The 19,742-nt window shown below is 26.8% G+C and overlaps 3 protein-coding genes across 3 annotated transcripts; all 3 read right to left on the bottom strand.

Annotated features, from left to right (window-relative positions):
* Nucleotides 1-3,227: 3,227 nt before the first annotated feature.
* Nucleotides 3,228-10,970, bottom strand: LOC725255 (elongation of very long chain fatty acids protein 7). The gene is made up of 9 exons (XM_006560017.3): nt 10,679-10,970; nt 10,089-10,297; nt 9,519-9,567; nt 9,110-9,300; nt 8,952-9,026; nt 8,723-8,885; nt 8,042-8,181; nt 4,588-4,790; nt 3,228-4,247 (listed from the first exon to the last, which is right to left on the bottom strand). The coding sequence occupies exons 2-8, from the start codon at nt 10,152-10,154 to the stop codon at nt 4,626-4,628; spliced, it is 849 nt and encodes a 282-aa protein (XP_006560080.1). The 5' UTR covers nt 10,155-10,297; nt 10,679-10,970; the 3' UTR covers nt 3,228-4,247; nt 4,588-4,625.
* Nucleotides 10,971-13,468: 2,498 nt separating this feature from the next.
* Nucleotides 13,469-18,266, bottom strand: LOC409063 (cysteine sulfinic acid decarboxylase). The gene is made up of 6 exons (XM_392588.7): nt 17,801-18,266; nt 16,896-17,142; nt 16,179-16,386; nt 15,727-16,103; nt 14,162-14,353; nt 13,469-13,749 (listed from the first exon to the last, which is right to left on the bottom strand). Exons 1-6 carry the CDS (start codon nt 18,070-18,072, stop codon nt 13,576-13,578), a joined length of 1,470 nt encoding a protein of 489 aa, XP_392588.2. The 5' UTR covers nt 18,073-18,266; the 3' UTR covers nt 13,469-13,575.
* A 130-nt stretch (nt 18,267-18,396) lies between these two features.
* On the bottom strand, nt 18,397-19,454 carry LOC725210 (protein UXT homolog). Its single transcript, XM_001121086.5, has 2 exons — nt 19,135-19,454; nt 18,397-18,958 (listed from the first exon to the last, which is right to left on the bottom strand). The coding sequence occupies exon 2, from the start codon at nt 18,945-18,947 to the stop codon at nt 18,513-18,515; it is 435 nt and encodes a 144-aa protein (XP_001121086.2). The 5' UTR covers nt 18,948-18,958; nt 19,135-19,454; the 3' UTR covers nt 18,397-18,512.
* Nucleotides 19,455-19,742: the final 288 nt, after the last annotated feature.

Raw genomic sequence — 19,742 nt, 5'->3', positions numbered from 1 at the left:
AGAGAGAAAGAGAGAGAAAGAAAGAGAAAGAAAGAGTGAGAAAGAGAATGAATACAGGGAAAATTAAATTAAATTTAAATTAAGCTCAATTAATTAAGCCGCTTCCCCCATGGGAACACGGCTTCTGTGCCCGGTTGCTGCCCCTAAAATTCACCCCGCGATGTAGGCAGGGGGTCGGTTGAGAGGGTAGTGATCCTTGTCTAGAGCTGGATACAGAACTAATCTCTTTTAAATTAGTATTAAATTCTAAACGGGTTCAAGTTGGAGCACGGTGGTTATTAAATTCCAGCATGCTATCGCCAAGTGTGCTTTTGACCAAACGACGTTGTGACATCTTATGGTTTCATACATAGTTTGTACATAAGTCGTAAATATCATGATTTTTCTCATTAACTTATAATCGTCAAAAATTTACAATTTACAATTTAATCTTATTTAAAAATCACCTTTGTCGTAACTATATTTTTATAAATTTTAATTATACATTCATTTGTTTTTTTTATTTTGATTAAAATCTTTAACTGTTCCTTCCAATCCTTCTCTCGTTTATTAAACGTTGATAAAAATCATTTGTTCGTTTCCTATTTTTTTTTGCGAGATATGAATTGTATCTGTATGACTAGACCAGCTGCCGTACAATTGCATCGCACAGACTAGGAACGACATCGTTTTTTATCAGTCGAAAATTTTAATTTCTCTTCTCGGACTCATTATTGGCGGGACGCGCATGGCCGTGATTCTTTTGCAGCAGAGCCAATATCGCGAAATTTATAAGACAAAGTACCGCTTTCATATTGGCAAGGCCACACTGTGCGACGTAACTGCTTGCTTAAACGCATACATACGTTTGCCGGATACAACGAGTCAGAGTGCAGCCAACTTCCGTTTCTATAGGCGCGATAGAATGATTCGAAAGCTCGTTCGAATCGCTTGTTGTAATCGTATATCTCTCATAGCCATTATATCTCATACAGCCATTTGCACTCTTTGATGGTGGAACAGATTCCTGTTAGGTATGCAATATATTATTCTATTATAATAACGTTTTTATTATATCATAATTAGTTTTAAAATAAATTATGTAATAGTTATTTTGGAATATGATTTCGAAAAATTTAAATGATTTTATTTTATGTTCTTTGTTTTATCGATATAAAAGAATATATATAAAAGCGAATAGAATTTCTGAAAAGAAATGGAATCAAACTGGAATGGAAGAATAATGGAAGAGAAAAACATGGCAATAATTCTCATATATGTTAACTTTTCATAATAAAAATTTAAAAACTGGCTGAAATTATGAAACAGCCTAACCATGGGCGAACTTTACTAACATTATTCCTCGAGAAAAAATGACTCCACTGACTGTTTGAAATTTTCAAATCGCAAAAATTATGGCACGACAAAAACTTCACAACGTTGAAACAAACCTACATGAAGTCTAAAAAATGAATTCGCTTAGTAAAGGAAAAGCAACATGGTCATACATTTCAGACGAAAAGATCCACTTTTCTTCTTTTTCTTTCGTTGGTTGTAAGTATTGCATGCAACTATAGAGGGTGCTCACGCCCTCGTTTAATACTTCAAGGCAAAAGTAATGCACTCGCGGACTCTTTAATATTACTAATTCAGTAAAAGGAATAGCGATTCTCTGTTAAAGCGTTACAAAGTGGAATAAAACGAGAAGTTCCCCTCATGTTTTTGCAAACGCAATTGTACAATCGTTGCACTTTTTGAGCTAAGTTTTTACAGTAATTTATTTAATTAACGCTTTTAAAGAAATTAGACAATTTAAAGAAACATTTGCATATTCTTCTTTCTTCTATATCTTTTGAATATTTTAAAAAAGTTAAGAAGTTTTTATTATAAGTTATGTTTCTTACACATTTTGTTATCTCTGAGTCTAATATAATTTGCTTGTCGTATTTTCAAGTCTCTCTCAATAATTATTAATATTATCTTCATTGAATAAAACATTATAGAAAATTAAATTATTATAATCGAAACAATTCATCATCTTTAACAAATTGTATACGCATACATATATTATAGATAGCTCTTTGGACCAGCTTACCTCCTGAATCCTGAGAGGGAAAGTTGAGGGGAGGGTAAAGGGTTTCGCGTCGGTCGAAATTGCAAGATAAATATACCCAGCGTTAATAAACTCTTATCGGCGTGCAACCATGCGTGTCGACTTTAAGCCACAGACACGGTAATCCTCTATGCTAATTTCGGTCGGCCAGGAAAACGTTTCTGTAATGTCACCCCTTTAGGCACACGTGTCTGTAAGAGGGGATGCAAGCTCATATAGGATAAATGCGTATAAAATGTCCATTGAAAGATATATTGTGATGTTGAAAAAGTTATATTGGTTTTTGATTCCACCAGATAAATAATTTCAAATAGGTTGTATAAAATTGTTTATAGTAAATTTAATTTAGAAGGATATTTTATATCAACAATATATATATTCTTTGAAAGTAGAAATTAATTAAAGTTATAGCAATTAAGTTAAAATAATTATTAAAAATAATCATTCTACTGAGCATTATATTAGAACTTGTATCAATATAGTTAATGTGTAAAGAAAATAAGTATTTGGAAAATAAAAATATACAGGATATTTTATAAATTTGACTAATGAAGTTTGATTATTAAAACCTGATATAGAAATATTTTACAAATTAATTATTAATGAAGTTTGGACAATTAGTAATGAAGATTAATGAACTTGGATTATTAAAAGCTGATTAATGATACTGGGCTAAAAGTACAGACTACCCGTTGAACTTTCTAATGGCATCTACATGGAAAGTATTTAAATTATACTATTAAGAAAAGTTTCTCTTACCCCAAAAGGAATGAATAAAAATTTATTTAAACAATTTACATGAAATCGTTCCTAAGAAATTTTATATTTTCTTACCAAATTGAATAACTTTTAATGGAATTTACAAGAATTGTAAATTGTACTTATTAATATTTAAGAAGTTATAATCCTTCTTATTTAATTACGAGCTACGTCTGATAATTAAAATAAGTTGTTTCTACTTACTCATCAAAGTTGTACTTTAATATAAAATAATTCCATACTTGATTATTTAATTTGTTTAAATTCAATTAAAAATAATTTATAAAAACTATGATAAAACATTTCCATGATATTATATTCTGAAATTATCTCATTATCTGGAAAATTTTATTTTATTATTTAATTCAACACTGAAATATTTAAATTTAATAACCTTTATTATACAAACATTTCAGTTTGTTATTCCAATATATGTGTAAAATATAAGTTCGTTGTATAAGTAAAATCCAAAACTTATATAGCGTATAACTGTAACTATTTTAATTAATACTTAATTCTCTTTATTTGAACGTTTATCTCGCGTGGATTTATTCGAACAAAATGTTTAATTGCTTGAGGGATAATGAATTCAAGTGTAAAATTTAAATAATCGCATATCAAAGAAGCTTATTATTTAAAAATTAATTTAACAATTTAACAATTCTTACTCATCAATTAAATGAGCAATATAAACGTGTTATTAAAAAAAAAAAAAAAAGAAGAAAGAAATTATAATTTTTCATCGATTTTAATAAATTTATCCCTCAAAAAGTTAATGTCTCGTCTTTTTACATTTCTAAAATAAAAGAAAAAGAAAAAGAAAGAAAGGGAAAATTTGCAAAACTACAAACGAATATCACTGAAAGAATAAAATATTCCGTGAAAGTATGGAACGAATGTTAACGTCGATCCACTGTTTGCTGGATTTTAATAAAATCACAGTCACGATCGTGTCGCGTGCGCCACCGCTGTATCGATACTATACGGAACGAAATGTAATATGTGTTTCGTTTCGAGAGGACACTGATGAAAGAGAGAGAGAAAGGGAAAACGAAGAAATAAAATAAAATAAAAAAAAAATAAAAAAAAAAGTAAAAAAGAGAAAGAATAAAGGATCGACTAAAAGCATTCCCGCGAGCAAAAATGCGAACTGACTCGGATATGCGAATTTTATCCTTGTATCATGCCCCATGCTTGCTTCCTGATGCGTGTCTTTCTAATATGTTCCACCAAACGCGTTTTGTCAAGGATTCACGATTGTTCCATTCTGATTTTTTATGGAATTATCACTATGTAGAGAGATACCCTCCAGGATGAAGCATATCGCGCGGTCACAATGGTTGGACTCTACTGGATTTTCATGGTAGCATTTACACAACGTGTAATCCGAAATCACCTATTAATCCATAGGAATGAAACGATTATTATAATTGTAATATATTTAAATAAAAAGTTGATGGATTTATGGATATAAATTTAAAGCAGTGATTAATTAAAATATGTAATGGAGAAAATTTTAATCGCATGTGATTGAATCACCATTTTTAGATAATTATAATTTTGTATTTAATATGCTTCCAATCTTTTATAATGTGAAATTTCATTTGGAGAATAATAGAATAAAATTTATAGACAACGAAACTTGTTCTTTTGGAAAAAGTAAATTCATTTTTAGTTTAATAGAAGATAATTATTATTCGATTGAAAATTAAAACTTTTAAATAATTTTTACTTACCTCGACTTTCCTCTGAATCGATTCTCTCTGAATCATTATTACTTCATCTTTTTTCTAAGATATGATTTCTTGTAATAGTCGCAAAACATACCAAACATGATAAGAATCTGCGACATATAGATATAGGCTATCGGTTTTCGATTTGGTTCACAGGAAGGCAACAAAGTTTGAAACGTATAACATATCATAATAATAAACTGGATCTGAAACCATACAAGAAAATATTTTCCACTTTATATCATTGAAACAAATCTTTCGTTTAAGATAAAAAAGAATACCACGAATATTTTTCAAATAAATATTAATAAATAATTTAATATATATTCAAATATATATTTAAATTATAAGAGAATCTTTACGATTCAAGAAATTAAAGATTAAAATCCATCAAAATAAATTATGATTTTCAACAAATGTTAATCTATCATAATTTTATGCAAATTTTAAAATTATTAATTCATAAAATTATTAAAATAAACGTATTGAGTTTCGAAATCAAAAATCTGTTCATTCGTCTGATCAAAAATTCACAAAAAAAAATCCAAAAGAATAATTATAACAAGACGTAATGACATCGAACAATATTATTCACGTACAACGGAGTCTAATGAAATATCTTTTCGCGGTTCTACTTAAAATGAACTTCTAAATCTAACTTGTCGAGATTCTCTTCGGTCGAAACCTTGACTTCCACTCGTTACGCCGTGAAACGTTCGAAACTCGAAATTAAACGGCCGCGTAACCCGATAAATCGTCCTGTAGATACCTCACGGAGAAATAAAAGTTCCCTGCCGACGGATAATTTAATTAAAAACCAGCGTTAGCCCCTCTTCTCGTTGTTTCCTGTCGGGATTCGAAACGCAAATCGAATCACCGCCGGTACACGTGTAATTCCACATCAGGCACTTACGACCCTTTCAACCTCCTGCGCGAAAATCCGGTTATCGAGTTAGGCAAGCCAAATGCGAGCCAATATGCACGCTAAACGAAAAACACGTATATAGGGTGTGTAAGAAAGATAAGAAAAAAGTTTTGGATATGAGTATCTATGTAGAACATGAGAACATTTAAAGGAAACAAGCAAAAAAGTTGGTATGTATATTTGTTAATTTTCAAGTTGTAAATAATTTAATTTTGTAGATGAATGAAAGTCTGGTTATAATTTGGAAAATAAGCTTTAAACGATATCATTCAACTTTAATTTGGATTCATATTATTTTTTTATAATTTGTATATAATATATTTAATTTATTTAATAATATATTTAAGCAAGTGATTGAACTAATTTATCATTAGAATTTTCATATAGATTATTAAAATTTATTAATAATATTTTTCTTGAAAGAATTTGGTACACCCTATACGTGCCTGATATATGTTTTCATATGCATTTTTATTTCGTGCTCGTCGACTAAAGCATATTGCACCTCTTAACGATGGAGATTGAAGGCGTGGTCGATATTTCATTGTTTTCCAAAATGCTCGAACAATGTTTTTTTATTCATCTTGCTATTCCTGGATTTCAGAGACTCGAATGAAATTTTCAATGCAATCATTGGACGCCCAATATCTGATTTATTTTAATATTTTGTTTTGAAATGAAAATGTTTAGAAATTTTCACATTTATAATTTTATTCTAATGATGATGATATAATAAAATTTCATGATCGACCAATAAACTTTATGGAGATAATTAATAATATTATATTCATGAGTTTTACTGTTAAATTTAAATAATTTTTTCATAATTCAAAATAATTTGTATTCATAATAAAGTGAGATAAAAAAACTAATTTAAATGTGATTAACTAAAATTTGAATTACAAATCAAATTTATAAATTTACAAATTAAATTTGATATTATACAAACCAAAAAAATTAAAATTAGGAAAAAAGTAATTGAAATTTTTATAGAAACAGGCTCATCAATTTTTTGTTTAAATTACATGAACATGAATCTTCTGACTTCTAAGAAAATCTCTAAAAATATTAAGGATATGTATTTATTTTTATAATATTATATTGAATCTAATATCTTATCAAAAAGTTCTAGCAAGACTCTTGCATGAGCAAGCTCGATGCAAAATAGTGTCATCGGAATGAAAATTTTCAGATAAATTTATAGAGAGACAGTTTGGAATTTGGAAAATGTATTCACAATTCTATTGCAAAGATCAGTGAACCATTTGAAATGGAAGAATCTGTTTCAACAACAGAATTCCGCAACAGCATTAAATTCTTGCGACTAGGCCAAATGTGAAAATTATAGATAATTAGATTCAAAAAAACCTATGCAATTTTAATCCTTAACGATTCGAAAATCTTAGAGACGAAACATTAGATTTATTCGCGTTTTAAATTGCTTTAAACAAGTTATGTGATAAGTTCTGAGATCGAGATAAAACAAAAAGTTTTTCACCGGAAACATGATTTATTTCCGGTGCTTCGTTATCCCTGAAAAACCGGTTGCTGCCGTACACCTTTTTGACATTTATATTTTACGACTGCGCGCATTTCATCCGCGATCCTTGCCACGCCAGTGAAAGCATAAAGAATAATTTCACTGTAACTGTAAAAATTGGTTCGCGTGGAACATATTGAATTCTTTATCACCCCATCGAATGGTCAATCCTTTTTCGAAAACACGCTATACATCTTTAAACCAATATTTCATTTTTTCTGCAAATATTACACCAAATAACGTAATTATTCTTAAACAAGTTATTAATAATATGAACAAGTTATATAAAAATTATACTTACAAAATGTTAGTCACGATGAAAAATTGCAATTGGAATTGCATTATTTATAAAATCTTCTCTTCCTTAACACCTTCAAGTACTTTATCTTTAAAAATTTCTAATCAACATTGAAAAATATTGTCAAATCAATTGTAACAAATTCGACAATATCACACGATTATTAATTTTGCTATTGAAGTTACACTTAAATCAAATGAAAATTAATTATATTTAAATTACTGCCAATAAATTTTTCTCCCTTCCATATTTAAATCTAATCTCACATTCTTAAAATACTCGTCCATGAATTCTTAACTCCTATTCCTACGCATCATTATCATTTTCCCGTCTGTCAATTTCACGAACAGTTTCGCAAACGATCGAACAGCCTAATAGACGCGCGGAACGAATATTTTCTACGCGTTATTCGCTTATACATGGATTAATTTACTTAACCGATCCCCAGTAACTGATCGGCCGGGCGTCAATAGCAATTTCACGTTGGAAAAATTCGGCGCTGGACAGGGAATGTAATTTTGCGATTACGCGATACGAGGCCGTGCACGGTGAAATGAGCGAATAACGCTCCCAGCACGGCAATTCACCGGGTGCAACACCCAACAACACCCCTCCCCCGACACAATATATGCATTCCAGGCAATGTGTATGCAGCGTGGCAGATAGCAGAGCCAGATAGAAAATGGGAACGTACCATTTGTAAACCCGTAATGTATTGTTTCCAAGGCGCGATCCTCTTTTGCACTTCTGGGCCCAAGCAAGCGAGCAGATAATAGGTGTACATAATCACGTGCACGATGCAGTTTGGCATAATCGTGAACGGCCACATACCACCTGTAAATAACGCAACGAACCGTTTAACACGTTTCAAAGTGAGATGGTGAATAGTTACGAACGGGCAAAGTTACATTGGGCAACGGCCAATGGATTTTGGGGAAACAGGAGAAAGGGAATTTTATTTACGACCGTTGGAAATTCGCTCGAATACGCGGTCTGACCGTTTTATATATCGTGTCCATTTTGTATCGGGGTAATAGGTAAATTTGATACATCGCGGGGCAATTTAATTTAGAGATCCATAGGGTTTTTCTTTTTTTTTTTTTCCAAAGTGCCTATCGAAAGTGTTTTAAAAGTTAGCGAGGATACACGTTGGCGAGAGTAGGTTAGCTTTGGATTAGAATGAAAAGTTTTTTTCGAGATATCTTCGTGCTTACTGTAATGAAATATTTTTAAATTAAATAATTTCACTTAAGTATATAAGTGAAATCGTTGGAAAATTATAAGAGATTTAATATTTAACAAATAATTATAAGAACATAATTTTTAACAATCAAATTTTGACTTGGAAAAAAAAAAATTTAATCCGTAGATTTACCTGGGACAAATTTGCACGCTATCCAGGCAAGAAGAACGGTCGACGTGTGGTGATAAATGTGAAGAAAAGATGCTTGGTTGTATTTTTTCCTTAGAACGAAGATGATGGTGTCGCTCAACTCGAGGACTTTCAACATTAAGAGCCTCCACATCCATCGAGCCATCTATTAAGTACGACACAATCCTCGTAATATCGATATTTGCGTTTCTTTAATGCCTTTGGTACTTACACGATAAGATTTAGGATCATTCATAACGATATGAGGTTCGCATCCAAGAGAAAATTTTGTGGCGGATGTTAACAACTTAACAAAAATATATTAATCGTTTCAAATACTGTTAATTTTTAAAAAAATGTAATCTTATTTGAAAAATGTAAATGACTCACTCCATAAAATACAGTTCCACTGGCAGTTGACATAAAAATATTGTAACAAATCATAATTTTGTTTAAACTGTACGGTTTTCGATTTTTCATCCATAATGGGCCAAGGCGAAGAACAAAGAGCAAATAAAGAAATATAATTCCTAGCAATGGAAATGGACTACTCATTAACATCCAATCTGCTACTCTGGAATCTAAAAAATAAAAAATTCAATAAAACATTATTATAAGATTAAAATATTATTATAATATTATTGTTCAAATTATAAATATATGTACATTTTGTAAAGAAATAGAAAATTATGAAGAATATTTTAAATTAAAAAAAAATATATAATTAAAATTAATTTAAAATATTGTACATAATTAATATATAGGTACAAAGTATTTATGTCAAAGAAAAGAGGCTAACCTGCTGCATTTTCCATGACGTAACGATACGTTTCCAAGAGACTCACGTTCTACAAACAGTAAAACAGACATTGCATACGATCTTGCAAATACTAACAAGATTAAATACAAATTGTGAAAATTAAAAATTACAAGTCATAAATAAATTTTTATTCAGGAACAATTAATATCATAGAAGTAATATAAAATAAAAGAACAAAAAATGAAAAGAGAGTTACAATCAATGTTGAATGTAAGTCACGTACTAATAAGAAAAAATATAATATATCATAGATAATCATAAAATTAAATCATATTTGAAAAATTAAATAATAATTTAAATAAAAATTTAAAAATTTGATTATAATTCAGAAATCATGATAAGGAATAAAAAGATAAATATATAATTTATCTTTTCAACAAAAATTAACAATTAATTCCATATTTATTCATAACATATAATAACATTTATTACATATAATTCATTATTTGAATGGGAATAATTTTTAAATTTCAATAATTCCAACTTCCTTTGAAAATTTTAAATTAAATGTCAATTAAATTTTGGAGATGCAAAAAAAAAACAAAATACCTGTGGCACATGAATTGGAAGAACCTTCCCATCCTGGCCATCGAGTTTGCAGATATCGACTGACATTCGGGTTACTGAACGATTCGAATAGTGACTATCGACGTTAAAACCGTCTTTCGTGGCGGCAACCTACTGTCTAAGTTCACCCGCAGGGCAAGCACCCCTAGCAGTGACTCGGGAACAGGAACGTAACACACAAGCACAGTTCCCTGTAAAGGGTTTCTCATATAACCTATTTTAATACGATAAAGAAATACGTTCAAGTCTAAGACAGCGTAGAATATTGCTTGAATATCGGTATGTAGATTGCTTCCAGTTATCTTTTCCAGTTGATTTTATTCTTATCGTTGAAAAATTAAATATCGAAATATAATTTTGAAATAAAAATTATTGTTGTACGTATGAATAAATTTAATATCATTTTGAAGGAAATTGAAATATTATAATATTATGAATTATAATAATATTGGATTATTCATTACAAATAATTTCAATTGTGTTGGAAAACGTAAAATATCAAATATATTTAATAAATCTAAAAATTTAATAAAATAAATAAAATTTATATAAATTTTATGGTTTCAAATTACCTTATTTTTGAGATATTATATTATAACAATGATTCTAATTCTTCTCATCTCACCATGACATGTTTAGCAGGCTTTTATCGGTATCTGCATTATGTGTAACGCGAGTTCGTTCAATTTTGTAATTTATGGGTCACTGTGGCATCGCAAAATTTCATGACCTTCAACAATCGAAAATCCTCGATTATTATCAGATCATCAGATATGTTTTTATAATTAATTATGCATGCAAGCGTTTCATATTGTTTACTAGAATTGTTAGTACCATTCAGATGATACTGGTAATATTAAGCATTATTAAATATTAAGCATTTCATTAATGTGATTTATATCACGAATGATATGCATTAATATTAACATATAAAATTTACCAACAAAACAAAAACAAATTTTTAATTAAATTTAATTATTTATGTATGACATTAGATATATGCATATATATACGCATCAATTATTCGCTGAATACTTTTTAAACTTTTACTGAAGATTCCATGCATCAATTAACGTGACACACATCCATGACTTTTAATTAAAATATGCGAAGCGATAACAATTATACGCTTCATACGCGTTACAAATGGACTAGTAAAAATATAGGTCACTAAAACTTTTTGTTGCAAATATATGCTTCGAAGGAAATATCGATTTTTTCGTTTCAATATTCGAAATAGAATTTATGGAGATGAAAATGATAAATAAATGACAAAGTTTTTTTTTACTATTGTTATAAAAATATTCGTGAATAAATTTATGCGAAATTTTTTATTATGGAATTTCATCCCACTCACGTCTATCTTATATTTTTATAACTACCTTACATAATTTTAAACGCATTTTTTGCGTTTAAAAAGAATATCTTTATTAACAATATTACAAATTTATTAAATGATTATAAAATTTAACAAAGGACAGAAAATTTAGCAGCTGTCATAAATTTAATAAATGTGACAAAGTGACATCGTATAGGTACTCTTTTAAAATTATCTATACTAAAATTAATATATTAATTTAATACACAAAATGTTATATATTAAAATACATATTAATCTAATAATATAAATTAATTATACTTACATTATGTAAATTTAGAAATTCAAATAAAAACAAGGTTTTTAAATGACAATTATTAAAAATTTCAATAAATTTAAAAAAATTTAATAAATTTAATTTATTCATCTTTCACCTAATTTTATTAAAAATATCTCTCATAACAGATTCACAAAAGCATTTTCAATCAAATATAGAAATCGAATAAATTATTTTCCATGAAACAATTTGTATTTAATTTTAAATGAAATGATTGTACATCGAAGATAATGGATCCTATTTTAAAATTACAAATCAGATATAACCGTTTCATTTCGATGAGATTAATCGTAAAGTAACAAAGAATTCCTTTGTTTTCGAATGAAAAATCGTACGCAATAGCGATTGCAAATCATTGTTCTACATAGTACAAACGTACTATAGATGTACATAAGGCTTCCCTATATGCTGTCACTTGAATAAGGATTAGTAAGACGGTAGGTCATGACACTACGGTCTCTACAACGAAGACAATCACGAATTAACTTCATACAAATGAAGTACAGACCTAACATTTAATGTTTCAATATAAAAGTGAGTGAATAATTTCAAGGGAAGCATATTACTTATATTTTTATAAATGTAGTTAAATGAAATGAAACGAAAACTAATTCTATTTTCATTATACCTTCATTCTGTTCTTTCCTTACTTCATTAAACATAAATTTAATAAATAATCAACTGATATTTTTATATATCAACTTTTTAAATAAATAATATATATTTAATATGTAAAAATTGAATCGAATAGACTCTACTAAAATTTCTAATCAATAGATTAAGCAAAGAAGACAATAAAGTTAATCAGATATCTGTCTCTTGATATATAATTTTAAAGGACAAGTATAAATAAAGAGAGTAAAATAAAGAAGAAAGATAAAGATAGATAAGAGTTAATCATCAGCGCCATCTCTTTGGTATTGAAAATAATATTTTTAAAGTACAATATAGGGTGAGAATCTAAAATTAGCGCCATCTCTTGAGAATTTTTGAAAACACATTTTAATTCAAAAAAAATGGCGCAATTTCTATTCTATCTTACTCTGTTTAAAAAAAGATATGTTCAATACTCAAAAGATGGCGTTAACATTAATTTTTATCCTATTCTTTTTTTCTCTTGTTCTTTATTCTCTAAATTCATTTCATTTCAGACACTCTATAGATGGCGCTGATTTTTATTATATCTTTATCTCTTTTTCATTATTTATTCTTCTTATCTATTTGTTCTTTAAAATTTATAAATTTTTTTTTTTATTTAAGACGAGTTCGATATTTGTTCAATTTTATTTTTTTTTCAGCAGAATATAATGCAATGATAAAATAAAAACAAATATCTCTAGAAACTAAAATCTATTAACTATTTATTATTTATTATTAAAATCTTATCAACTTTTATAAAACTTTTATTAAATTAAATATAATCCCTATGCTCCTAAATTATTGACAATGTCTATTGTATCTTGTCTGTTTTAGATTCTTGGATATTGGAAATTTAACAGCGAATCCTAGATCAACTAACTTCTAAGTTTAGTTTTAATTTACATTAATTTTTATGGTTGTAATTCATTAGTTTTTTTCAAAAGGAATTCAATAAAACTTACGTCGTAATAAAAATTTTTTTCAAACTCAAGAAAAAGATTTTAATTAAAAATTACAATGCATAAATTCTTTGTCATAATGATAATACTGTAAAAATGCACAGAAAAATAGAATGGAAATAGAACTTTATATCGTCATACTTTTTATAAATTATACTATAATTAAATAAAGATTAATTTAACAAATAACAATAATATTATATATATTGTAAATTATCACATAGATTCTCCGAGATTTTCCAGTTCATCGAAAACATAAAAAATATCTTGTGTATCCACTCCTGAATTCTGAATAACAAAACGAAAGAAATTCGGTTTTTCGTGAAGTGATTGATAATTGATCATTAAACTACCCCTCTTAGTCATTTTTTCCTTTAACTTTGGTGCAACCTAATGAAATAATCAATTTTTATTAAATATATATTTTTATATACTTTTATATACTATTTTTTAATATAATTTATTATTTTATATATTTAATTTATTTTAAAAAATGAATGTTTTTTTAATATAAATGATTTTCAATATCAGATATTTTAAAATTGTATTTTATTAATTGTTAAAACGAAATTTATATTATTATTATCGAATTATTTATCTGTTATCAGTATAAAAAAATAATTATCCACCTAAAAAATTCTAAAGTTTTTAAGATTATCATAAATTATACATAAATCATCAATACAAAAGATCAGTTAAAGATATTACAAATAATTTTCCATATTTTATTTTTTATAAAGATATTATTATATTTAAATAAATAAATATTATAATTAAAACATAAATAATTTATTAAACTCACCTCGTGTAATCTTTTCTTATAATCATAAATTGAATTCTGAATCCTTAAAGTCAATGGAATAAACCAAAAGCAAACGTTTATAAAACATGGGTTTGTTACTAATTTAAATCCATCTCTTTTTTCCACTTCTTCTTTAAAGAGAGCTGACAGTTTCATTAAATGATCGATATGTTTTTCAAATCCTGAAGTGCCCTGAAATAGATTTAATTTTAGTTGCATAAACAATATTTCTAAGAAAAATAAATTAATTTCTTAAAGGAATATATTTAAAATGATAAATTATAATATATAAAATGAAAAAGTAGAAATTAAAAATTTCTATTCATTTTATTTAAAAAACTAATCATTTTATTTAAAAAACTATCATATATTTTAAATAATACCTTTAGATTTCGACGAAAGAACTCTTTCAATTTCTACTTTTTCATTTTTTTACATATATGTAATAAAATTTTAATTAAATTTTGTTAAAAAATTTTTATATATCAATTTTTTATATATCAATATTAATATTTTTATACTAAATAGAAATATTTATCACAATTTATTTAATGAAATATTAAATCATAACTCATATAATATCAATGATAAGTTTAAAAAACTACATACGTCAAAATAACAAACGAAATAAAATATTTTTAAATAAATTTATTTTTCTAACAATTATTGATTTGATAATCTTTTAATAAATATAAGAAAATAATCCATAAATTTTTAAATGAATATGAAAGAGAATGGAATGTATATTAGTTTCTCTATTGATATGTATATTCAGTGACATAAGAATTAGAAGAATAAATTTCGTTCGGAAATAATTATAAAATACTAACATTTAAAATTGTTATGTTGTAATATATTAATATATTTTTTTTAATTCTATTTAATCTTAAAACTTGAAATTTGATCAAATTATCTGAGAGAATATATTCTGACTTATAATTCTCATTATAGTATTATTTTTTTAGCACTTTCAAATATTAAGATTAAAATTTGAAAGCTTATTATTTAATTTCTTAATAAGGTAGGGATAATAAAATATGTAAATGTGTGAATGAGGAAACTTTGAAAGTTACTGGTCTAAAAGCACTGCTATCGGCAGACCCCCTTGAGAATTTCAGGAGATTCTTTCATGATCTTGAAAATGTATTGAATAGATGCAGTATGAACATTCTTTATTCCTAACAGGGGAAGTTAATATATGCATAAGTATACTGGTAAACACTTGAAACATAGCATACAGACCCTTATCTTCTACGGAGTGCATCGCAGTACCTGCTTAAACCACAAAGTACAAGATGTACAATTAAAGGAAGATCAGGGGAAAAAGTGCTATGAAGGCTAGTTTTCCACATATTTGCATAAGTGGTTAACACTTAAAGATTAATAAGGGAAGGAAGAACCTATGTATCATGCAAGTAGATTTTATCTTTTACTCAAAGTATGTGGAACCTTGCATGACTCTCAAGAAAAGTGCATCTCTAAACAGAAAAAAATTATCTACCAGAAATAAATCAAATAACTGCACACAAGCAGAAACAAATTAAATAGTTTGTTTATAAGATTACCTTAGCCTGCCACATAAACCAAAATTTCAATACATCTGGTCTGCGTCCACATTGTAAATATTTATCTCCCACATCTAAATCTGTAGGATAAAATTTGTCTTTTTGAAAGAGATAAGGAACATGTTTAGAATGTACCTCTGTAAAAATGCTTTTATGTTTAGTTAAAAGTAAAGAACATTGTTGAGGAACTGCCAATAATTTGTGTGCATTAAATAAGATAGAATCTGCTCTTTGTATTCCTCTTAAAAGAACACTGTGTTTTCTACTAAATATCAAACCACCTCCCCAAGCTGCATCTACATGCAACCACATGTTAAATTCTTCGCAAATATCTGCAATTTCGATCAAAGGATCGAATGCACCTAGAACTGTTGTTCCTAAAAATAAGTAAAATTATTAAAAATTTATGCCTTTAATTCATCATTTTTACATTAAATTATGATTCAACAAACCTGCAGTGGCGATAATAGAAAATGTATAATTTCCTTTTTTTTGTTCTTCTAATATCTTAATTTTCAAATCATTAATATCCATTCTACCATACTCGTCAGTTTTGATGAGAACCACTTCTATATCACAAACATTTCCCCACTTTAAAATCGAATAATGCGCATCTTCGGATGTAAAAAGCACCAGGTTTGTAGATGATATATTTTTATTCTAAAAAATAAAATATAATGTTATTAAAGAATACAAATTTTAAATTAAACATATTACCATGAAATTTTCATAAATATCTAATTTTAAAAACTTTATTTTATATTACTTTTATTCAATTAAGAATAAATAAAAATATTTATTATTTATATATGTTGGAAAAAAATTTTAAATACTTACAATTGTACTTAATAAACATGTGAAAAGAATCTATATAATTTTATTATATAGATTAAGATATTATATAGATTTAGAATTAAAAAGAATCTATATAAGATAATATAATTTTAAGAATTAGCAACATAAAATATACGATTGCATATGTTGAAAAACCAGTTCTTCTTATTTGGTTTATCAAATGATTTTGCGATCACTGATATATTTTTAATGATTAATAAAATATAAATTATTATCACAAAGCGATATTAAATCATTTAAAATATGATTTCGTTATCGCATTAACCATTTGATTTCACTTATTATCAAAATTATTTATTAATATAAGTACTCACATTTTGAATTTTTTTTCTAAACCAATATCGTGCCAAGTTGATAGCGATACCATTAGCGAAGGAACCTCCTGGGCAGAAAAGACCATCTCCTATCGTAGAACCATTTTCATCCTTGTAAAACATGCTTAACAGTTTTTTAATAACGGTGTTTTCCATTAATGTTAAAACCGGTGCCACTTCATAAGTGTATACTGAACTATTTAATATGTCAGTAAGCCATTGTCCGACTAAACCATATGGATCCAATCTAAATAAATTTTAATCAAATAATATATTTATATCATATGTTAATAACAATCTTAATAATAAAAAATTTTTTCTTAAAATATTTAAATCATTCCCATTAATAATTAAATTTAATGTACAAAAAAAATAATTTAAATTTTTTATTATAATATACGAACAAATTAAATCATAATACGTTTAAACTTAATGTTTTGAATTTTTGTAAATATTAAAAATAAAAAACATCATTGATATATATGTAATATGCAAAAATCACTTATTACATATTTATAAATTAAAATGTACTAAAGTTTAAATAGATAAATATAAAATATAATTAAAAGAAATTTTATTTATTCAGATCTGACTCACAAACATTTCAGATCTAAAACAATTATATATCTCAATTCAAATTTTAAATCATAGTAAAATCAAATCATAGTAAATTCATAATAAAATATAAATAAGATATAATTATCTATTATTCTTGAAAAATTCCAATTGGATCTAAAATTATATTAATCTATTACTATTTTAAACAGATAAAATTGATATTTTTGTATTAGTCAGGAATATAAATCTTAAAAAATCTTTCTATCATGAATTTTATAAGTATTTCATTGAATCATTTAATTATCCATATAATTATATCTAAATTCATGCGCTTATCGATATCTTACCCAGAAAATAATTGATTCATAAAGTAAGGATGACCTGTCTTAACGCTGTATTTAAAAACTTTAGTCGCGATCTCTAGAAGATCATCTTGATTATGGGGCTGCTCCTGTAAATTAAAATTTATAATATTTTGCAAATGATTTGGTTCCCTCCATCTCAACACTGGATTTTCACGGGATACACTTTCGAAGGCGGAATCGATCAAAATCGCAGTAATCTTCTCGAGAAATTGTTTGTGTCTTTCGACGCATGGTATGCTCTGCCAATCCGACATTAAAATAAATGCTTCACGTTAGTGAAGAGAATCGCGAAAATGGGAAATCAACGCTGAAGCGAAAAACGCACTGATTCGCTTGCGATTGACCTCTATCATATATAAGCGGGTGACAAGGTCCTAGTAAATTTACGCAATTACTCTTAACAAGGAAACAAAAGCGCGGTATTCGGGGTACGAAATTGATGGGACATTGTGAACGATTTACATTGGATTAAACACGTGAATTCATCGCGCGAAATAATTTCGTTGAAATTTAATAGCGTACTTTGAGAATGAAATAAGAATTCTAAAAAACATAACAAAAAACATGGGGAAACATAATTGCTTATTCAAAATCATTTAATATTTATTTAATTCTCTATTATATACAAAAGTTATAATAGCATTAAATATGTACACATGAAAAATTACACAGAATTATGTAATACAAACTATATTCAGTCTTTAAATCCTTGTAATTCTCTAATGCCTAGAAGAATTAATTTGATATGAGCATTTATCTTGGCTATTTCTTTACGATAATGTGCAATCTGTTGTTCTAGAAGTTTAATTCTGACATTAATAACAGCCAGAGCATCATTTAATGAAAACTCCATGTAATGTCCTAAACCAATATCCAATAGAATTGTGGAAGCATCAGGAATATGCGCTTCAATAAAAAAATTTTGCCCAATATCTACTTGAGTTTTAAATCCATTTTTATCAAGATTATTATTTTGAATGGTAGTTATCATAGATTTTAATTGAAGAAATTCGGCAACATCTGCATTTTTAACATCAAGTTTTTGTTCTAATTGAGCAAGATCCTCTTTCAATATATCATTGATAAATGTTTCAAATTTGAAAATCTTTTGCTCTATGTCAGGATTCATAATCAAGCAGCCTGCACAGCATAAAAATCATAAAAATATTTCGTATTTAGAAGTATCATATCATCGTAATTTTAACAATCTTAACAAAATTATGAAGACAAATAATAAAAACATAAAAAATATAGGTTATGATAATTATAAATTGTATTATTCTGTATGAAAAATATAATTTATCAAGTGTACTTACCAAAAATATATTTAAATATTAAATCTTTTCACAATGTACACTCTGTGTTTCTTATTATCAATTAAAATCAAAAATATTATAGAGCATCAATAAATTTTGAGGTTAACGTACACATAATACACATGAAAAATTCATTCTAGTAATTCAAATAATTAAAATCAAAGTGTGTAATGAAATATTTTGAATATCCTTCAAAAGCACAAAATATATATTAAATAATACATAATTACATGTATATGAAATAATATATTATTTTTAAAGCACATATACTTAAACGTTTATGAAAGTGACTAAATTCTCCTGGTGGAGTTTTGAGGAACTTGACATTGCTCCAATGATAAAACAGAACACAATAAAAAATTTTATACCATAGAATAGATATAACGTAGAGGGATTATCTAACATATTTTTTAGATTGAGCTATATTCTGTCACATGCGATATTATCGACAAATAGAATGAGATAACAATATTATTAATAGATGGGAGAAAAAAAACTGTATTAAAATGAAGTGATAATCAATTATCTTTGACATAAGAATAATAATCATGGTCGATTTATACAACATCACAGTTATATCTAACTAATTCATTTGAAATGTTTAGAAA

The sequence above is a fragment of the Apis mellifera genome, linkage group LG5 (assembly GCF_003254395.2).
Source record: "Apis mellifera strain DH4 linkage group LG5, Amel_HAv3.1, whole genome shotgun sequence".
Taxonomy (NCBI): Eukaryota; Metazoa; Arthropoda; class Insecta; order Hymenoptera; family Apidae; genus Apis; species Apis mellifera.
The sequence above is the reverse complement of the archived record's forward strand: the minus strand, read 5'-3'. Positions and strand labels throughout refer to the sequence as shown.